This window comes from Hibiscus syriacus, unplaced genomic scaffold, assembly GCF_006381635.1.
Source record: "Hibiscus syriacus cultivar Baekdansim isolate YM2019G1 unplaced genomic scaffold, ASM638163v2 tig00111377_pilon, whole genome shotgun sequence".
Classification (NCBI taxonomy): Eukaryota; Viridiplantae; Streptophyta; class Magnoliopsida; order Malvales; family Malvaceae; genus Hibiscus; species Hibiscus syriacus.
The window spans coordinates 301,952-308,931 of record NW_024063073.1 but is presented as its reverse complement, the minus strand read 5'-3'; the positions used below and the strand labels follow the sequence as shown (position 1 = coordinate 308,931).

Sequence of the window (6,980 nt, the reverse complement as noted above, 5' to 3'; positions counted from 1 at the left end):
AATTTGAGCAACTAACTACAATAATTTGAATACGCAGAGATCGCACAAGCATACGCCTATAAGCACATGCACACATAGTAGTCAGCTCCATTATATGCCTCTTGCCAACCATATAAACTTGGCCAAATCTGATGCCAGATTTTTTCTAAGTTAAGAGTATTTTTTTCTCATATAAAGACAACTAAAAATTCAAAACTAAAATAGCGAGTGTCTAACAATAATTCTTGTGCATGTGTGAGATCTTGATATTGAAACCAACAACCCTAAGTGGGATGAACATGCAAATTTCTCTTTTGAAGAGGCATTCAACCATAATCAATGACCAAGACAACACATAAACCTGTCAAGCTTAATAATACGAAGTGATTGCCTACCTAGTATAAGGATATCAGCTTGCCTGTTAGCCTGATAATACAAGTTTAACACTGAGTTGAAAAGCATATCGTTTTATGTCAAATAGGATTAATGAGATCCTAAACCGACTAAAATCTGATTGAAGATAAGCAATTCAAAAGGCATAGTAAAGAAAAATCCATTGTTGTTACCCGCCAGTTCATCAAAATACTTGCAAGCCATGATGAGGATTCAATGGCAGCGTAAAAGAATGGTCCAGGAATTAGGAAGCATCAACTATTATATTGAACCTTACAGATGAAACTTTAGCACCAAGCTTCTGAAGATGCAAGAGACAAGTGTTTAACATTCATCTGCATCATAGACATAGTTGATCATGCAATGCATGTAAATGCAACAAGATGCTCAGTGTGCAGGAACAAGCTACTTCTAATGCATTTGCCTCTAGCACATAGTGGGCAGAAAAGTCGACATGATTTTCATTTTTTCTTTAATTTAAAAATAAAGGTAGAATGAAAAATAATGAAACTAGTCCAGAAAATTTGTTCCATGGTGGCTATTAAGAAACTAACCTCCTAGACTGAACTCCACTCAGACTTGTCTCTATAACAATCATAGAAAATAAGATTCCAGAGAAGCCTATTGCACACTAATTCACGAGAGGGTCACAAGGATGGAAAGGATTATGGGCTACCGCCAAAGCGATAATGAGATGAAATCCCATGTTTTGTTTCTGCATCGGAGCAAAGGGCCTAAAACAATAGCAGCAACCTCAAGTGAAATAAGTAGAACTGAACGCAGATTAACCGTATTCAATGGAAGATGAAGAAGTTTCCGAGAGTCGTTAAACTTTCGGATTTTGTTTTCCGTTTCTGGCATTTTCTTAGCAACCGGAAAGAAGAATGTAAGAAATGTGGATCGGATCTTACCTCTGAAACAATGTTAGGTCTCATTGTTGTTTTTGGCGTAAAAAAAAGTTAAAATTTCTTCATATCATATGAGAGAGTGATGATTTTATCTGACGACGTTTATGTGCCCGGATATGTCCTTTTTTCCTTGTTTTTATCAGATGGTGTCACCGACTTTTTTATTCACTTATCTTTCGTATATGTACAATGTTCCCCATCAATTTTAATTATCATTTTACTACGTTGGCGTAACAATAAAATTTAAAAAATAATCATTTTGACCCTTTTTATTTTTTCAATACTTCAACCCCGATGTTGCATTTCGAGCAAAATGATGTCATGACATGTCCACATGAGATGTTACGTCAACAAAAAATATTCCTGATGGTGGATTGTTTGTATACATCTTCAATCTCAGGCTCATCATGATCTTGTTTCTGCATGAACACTCTGGATGATGAATTTGAGAGGAAGCCAATGATAAGATCTGAGAAAACCCAAATGCTAAGATTGAAGGATTGTTTTTCTACAATAAGTTATCCTGATTTTTCATCTTAGTTATAAACTGCGTAGCCTATTCCTAGCAATCAGAAACCACAAAAGAAATTGCATGATAGTTTTTACCACAAGATAAGTTATCCAGATTTTTCATGCATGAAAACATGCCTACCACAAAATCAATAAGCAAAATTCAATAACATCTACCGAACTTGTCGATTACTCGAATAAAAAGCAACACATTCATAGCTTGTCCCGGATACAAAACAACTTGTAATGAACTCATTCAGAAAACAAAGCAGGTGTGTACCATTCTTCAAATACCTCAACGGTTGGCCTTGGCAACTCTTTCGATTTCGTCCTTTTTCTTGATGGCATAGCTGCAAGAACAAGACTATTGTCAATATCAACTGAAATGTTGAAAGCCAAAATCCGAAAGGATTGTACCCAGCTTACCTGTTAGATGATCCCTTGGCAGCATTAATTAGCTCATCAGCCAAACATTCAGCAATGGTTTTGATGTTTCTGAATGCAGACTCACGTGCGCCAGTGGTCAGGAGATAGATGGCCTGATTCACCCGGCGAAGAGGAGAAATATCAACAGCCTGACGTCTAACAACACCGGCGGAACCAATTCGAGTAGCATCTTCACGAGGTCCACTGTCACATCAATCAAAAGCAACAAACAGTATTAAAATTTAAACTAACAATAGAGAAAACACCAACCTTTATATTATATAGTTTACCTATTGATAATAGCATCAACAATTACTTGAATTGGGTTCTGGTCAGTCAGGAGATATATGATTTCCATGGCATGCTTTATAATCCTGGTTGCCATAAGTTTCTTGCCGTTGTTTCGACCATGCATCATGAGTGAGTTTGTAAGCCTTTCAACAATCGGGCACTGAGCCTTCCTGAATCGCTTAACTGCGTACCTCCCAGCAGTGTGAGGCACGTAGGTGGCATGCTTGGAAGCTTGGACACCAATGTAATCACTCAAGGAGATATCAGCAACCTGAATCAGATAAATCATTTGTGTCAATGATCAATGCCACCAAGTATCGTAACCATCAAAGGGGGCACTAAAACCAGAGGATAATTCTTCACAAACAAGAGTCTTAAAGACATATGGAAAGACAATCTAAAACAATTGTTCATATTCGATTCGACACAGATAGAGAGAAGTAAAAAACATATTATCAATAGAAAATACAAAGAAAATATCTAAAATATATGCTAAATTGACATTTTCAAGGGCGTTCCATCCCTGATCTGACAAATATTTTACGTGAAGAGAAATTTATATGAAAACCAAAAACATCGTTTATGAGCTACCATTTACCATTAAATTCACCACAAAACTACAACCGTATCAAGACACAGAATGCCGGTAAAAATGAAATCAATATCCCATCTGTTGATATAATGGTGGATATTGGTTGACAAGTAAATACAAAAAATTATAACCCATCCATAAAACCAAATCCCGAAGTTCTAACATTGAAACTACACCAGAAACGCACAAATCAGCATCTACTTCACATGAATAAATATTCGAAATGCAATAAGATTCCTTCGTTACAACTATCTAGTTCACTTATCCAGTATACTTGAGAACACTAGAAATATCTTTGCAGTTCAACTTATATATCATTTAATGGAGAGCAAAAACAATAGCCCAAAAGACGTGAAGATTAAAATAATACATTTCACTCAAAAACTATGAAACAAAAAAAGAAAGAAAATGCAGATCCGCAGTAACAAATAGAAGGGGGGAAAGAGGGAAAAGAAGAAGTAAAACCTGAACTTCCTCGAAGCTCCAGCGGTTGAAGAGCTTGACTTCCAAGTGAGGTTGGGATGGGTCTTGCGGCCCGGTGGTGGCGGGAGCTGCCACTGCTGTCGCCATGCCTGATGTAATAGATAGAGAGAAAAGAGGGAGAGAGCGGCAGACAAAGAGATGGTGGGTAAAGGGGATGAGAAGACCCTAGCCTTAGGATTTTATAGTCATTCTGTGACTAGGGTTTTGCCTATTTTTGGTCTAACAATTAAACTAATAATAAAACGATCATTAGCGTATTATACCAGATTAATTAATCAATAGATTAGTGATTTATTTTTTACTATAAATATTATTTTGTGACTAATGTTTTGCGTATTTTCGGATTAAAAATATTTGAGAGGATCACCATTGTCTTTGTAATATTAAATATGAATTAATCGATCAATAGATCGAATACCGACGATTATACAAAATAAAAACACATGTCTAACCCGTAGTGTGTAGAACTCAACTTAATTAAAAATATATATATCTTCTTAAAATGACCCAAAATTAAAATATTTAATTCCATTTAACTCAACTCATGATTTTATAAATTTGTGATTTTTTAATTTTTAGTGTATTAATTTTTAAATTTGAGTTGAGTATATATATATATATGAAGAAATATATAATATATATTGTATATAAATACAAAAAGTTGTTTAAATTATAATTAATTAGATTCATAACATTATAAATATTTATAATTAAATTTAAGTAAAAACTCAAGAAAATCAATTATTTTATTTTATAAACTCAACTCAACTTAAAAAAATAAAATTTAAATTATAAAAAACAATTTATCAACTCAACTAACTCAAAGAATACTCATTCGGATATCCAAACCACCTCATTTATTTTCTTTAGAAGCCATTTACAGCCACCAACGCCAATTTCACATAATTTCATGCTTTTTTAGGTTTAATTAATTTTTTTTTTGGGATAAGTAATTTAAATTCCATTCAAGAAAGCAGCCTAGTTGCAACAACCAACAAAGTAACCTCAAGACAGGCCCTAGTTCAAGTATAAATGCATGTTAACATCATCAATCCTAGGATAACCAAATCTACACAACTTGACTCTAACAGCCTCTTTTATGCAATTTACAACTACATCAACCGAGTGAGTCGAGCCTCGAAAGAGTCTATGATTATGCTCTTCCCAGATAGAATACAGCAGACCAGTCCAAGCAAGCTTCATGATACGAACTCTAAGGGATATGCCCTTCAAATTTGCAATCAGCCAGTTGAAAACATCATCCCAACTGTTCAGGTCATAACGAACATCACAAGAAATTAGAACAATACCCCACACTTCCTTTGCAAAAGGGCATTTAGCAAAAAGGTGATCTCGAGATTCAATGCCAGAGCCACACAAACCACACACGTTATCAATAACCAAACCAAACCGGACAAGCCTATCTTTAGTAGGCAATCTATCAAAAATGACCATCCATGAGATAAGAGATAATTTAGGGATGTGAGAAGGGAACCAGATCAGTCTGTGCCAGATTACCTTCGCCATGCAATCCCGGATATTGTCCCGGATCCATTTACCTTTAATAAGACTCCAGTTGGTACAAGGGAGGAATAAACGTCTAGCCTCCTCACGCATACTCAGAAGCTTGCTCAGGATCCAACTGAAGTGAGCTTTACACTCAACATCCCAAAAGCTAACTGTCTTAAGACGGTATTCATTGTCCACAGAGAGCCTTCATTAGCCAAAATGTTTTTTATAAGGAGCAAACAACAAGCTTTATTCCACACCACAAGGCTTCGAAGACCTAAACCACCCTCAGACTTCAAGGAGCAGATCTAGCTCCATCCCACACGAGTTCCTTTTGTTGATGAATCACTGCCTTTCTAGAAAAAACGCATACAAAGGCGTTCAATATCCCTAATAATTCCCTTGGGCAGAACCAACTACCTACTCCAATAGTTAAAAATGCTGAATAGAACATATTTAATCAATTGGAGCCTACCACCATAACTCAGGTTCTTGTTAGGTTTAATTAATATTTATATTGGTATAAGTATTTAAATTTGATATTTTTAAAAGAAAAAGAGTACTTACACTAAAAACTAATATGTACACAAATTGTAATTTAGATATCCTTTTAAATTCAATTTAAATTATAAACATTAATAAAAATTTAGTATTATATATTGTAAATTTTAATTTAATTAATTTAATTTAATATATTTTAAAATCAGTTTTAAAAAATATTTTGGGTAAACTACCAACGTGGTCACCTATGTTTCATATTTATACACTTTTGATCACCAAGTTCAAAACAATTATGTTTCCGTCACTTATATTATCATTTTATTAAATTTTGGTCATTTAGATGGTGAATGTTAATAAAATTTGGTCATTTAGATGGTGAATGTTAATAAAATTTGGTCATTTAGATGGTGAATGTCATTAGTTTGATAATGTGACACGTTAATAAAATGATTTAATTCTTATTTTAACCCTTGAATTATAAACCCAAAATAATCTAAGGACAATTTTTTTTATTTTTTTGTGTGTGAAAACGATATGATTAAAGAAGATCATACACAGGAAGAATTGTGGATGTCTCGTTAAAAACCTCTCTAATCCTAATTGGAGGAAAAGAGTACACCCGAATCCTTAAATCTAAGCACAAAATTTTAATTTATCTTTATTTAATATGCTTTTCATCTTCTTCGCTGGAATACTACCTTCCCCTGGCACCGGCTTCTAGCTGTTCATCTTTTCCATCTTGTATCGGCTTCTAGTTGTTCATCTTTTCCATCTTGTATCGGCTTCTAGTTGTTCATCTTCTCCATCGTTGGTAACCTTTATCCAACTTTAAAACACTTTTCATGAACATATTCGTACACGGAAAATCTCATTTCTTCTCCTACCACCTTCGTTCCGGCATGGGGTGGGGGAGGGGGAAGAGTTAAGTTTAGGCAAAGCTATCGAAAAGTAGATGATAAAAAGGATAATTTAAAATTGTCTTTAAACTACTTTGGAATTATAAAAAAAACAAATAATTAATATTTTATTTAAAATCCAGTGGTTAAAATAAAAATTAAATCCATTTATTAGTGTGTCACACCATCAAACTATCAACATTCAACATCTCATGAACCAAAACTTAATAAAACAATAACGTAAATGATCAAAACTTGATTTTTTTTTTAATTTGGTGAGTAACAGTGCATAAATATGAAATATAAGCAACCATTCCATTAGTTTACCCTAACAACTTTTTAAAAATCACTTATAGAAATCGATATTTTATCTTCTCAATGCATTAAAGGCACTATACATGATGGAGCAGACCAACATTTCTATTGCTTACCTCCAGTTGTATTAGATTTCACTTAACCCATCTGAAGCAACATAACAATAGGCCATTTACC

General features: G+C 34.1%; 2 protein-coding genes across 2 annotated transcripts; both read right to left on the bottom strand.

The window, feature by feature from the left end:
- Positions 1–1,909: 1,909 nt before the first annotated feature.
- On the bottom strand, positions 1,910–3,721 carry LOC120159802 (40S ribosomal protein S5-like). The gene is made up of 4 exons (XM_039170345.1): positions 3,565–3,721; positions 2,507–2,778; positions 2,217–2,420; positions 1,910–2,140 (listed from the first exon to the last, which is right to left on the bottom strand). The coding sequence occupies exons 1-4, from the start codon at positions 3,667–3,669 to the stop codon at positions 2,086–2,088; spliced, it is 636 nt and encodes a 211-aa protein (XP_039026276.1). The 5' UTR covers positions 3,670–3,721; the 3' UTR covers positions 1,910–2,085.
- Positions 3,722–4,599: 878 nt separating this feature from the next.
- LOC120159819 lies at positions 4,600–5,199 on the bottom strand. Its single transcript, XM_039170356.1, has one exon. The coding sequence runs from the start codon at positions 5,197–5,199 to the stop codon at positions 4,600–4,602; it is 600 nt and encodes a 199-aa protein (XP_039026287.1).
- Between the last annotated feature and the right edge of the window lie 1,781 nt (positions 5,200–6,980).

Bases quoted from the DNA above. Each gene is read 5' to 3' on its own strand.
- LOC120159802 (XM_039170345.1), bottom strand. From the start codon at position 3,669: ATGGCGACAGCAGTGGCAGCTCCCGCCACCACCGGGCCGCAAGACCCA. The intron at 2,779-3,564 runs GTTTTACTTCTT...TATCTGATTCAG, and splicing joins GGAGCTTCGAGGAAGTTCAG to GTTGCTGATATCTCCTTGAG. The intron at 2,421-2,506 runs GTAAACTATATA...TTGATGTGACAG, and splicing joins GTTGATGCTATTATCAATAG to TGGACCTCGTGAAGATGCTA.
- LOC120159819 (XM_039170356.1), bottom strand. From the start codon at position 5,199: ATGCGTGAGGAGGCTAGACGTTTATTCCTCCCTTGTACCAACTGGAGT.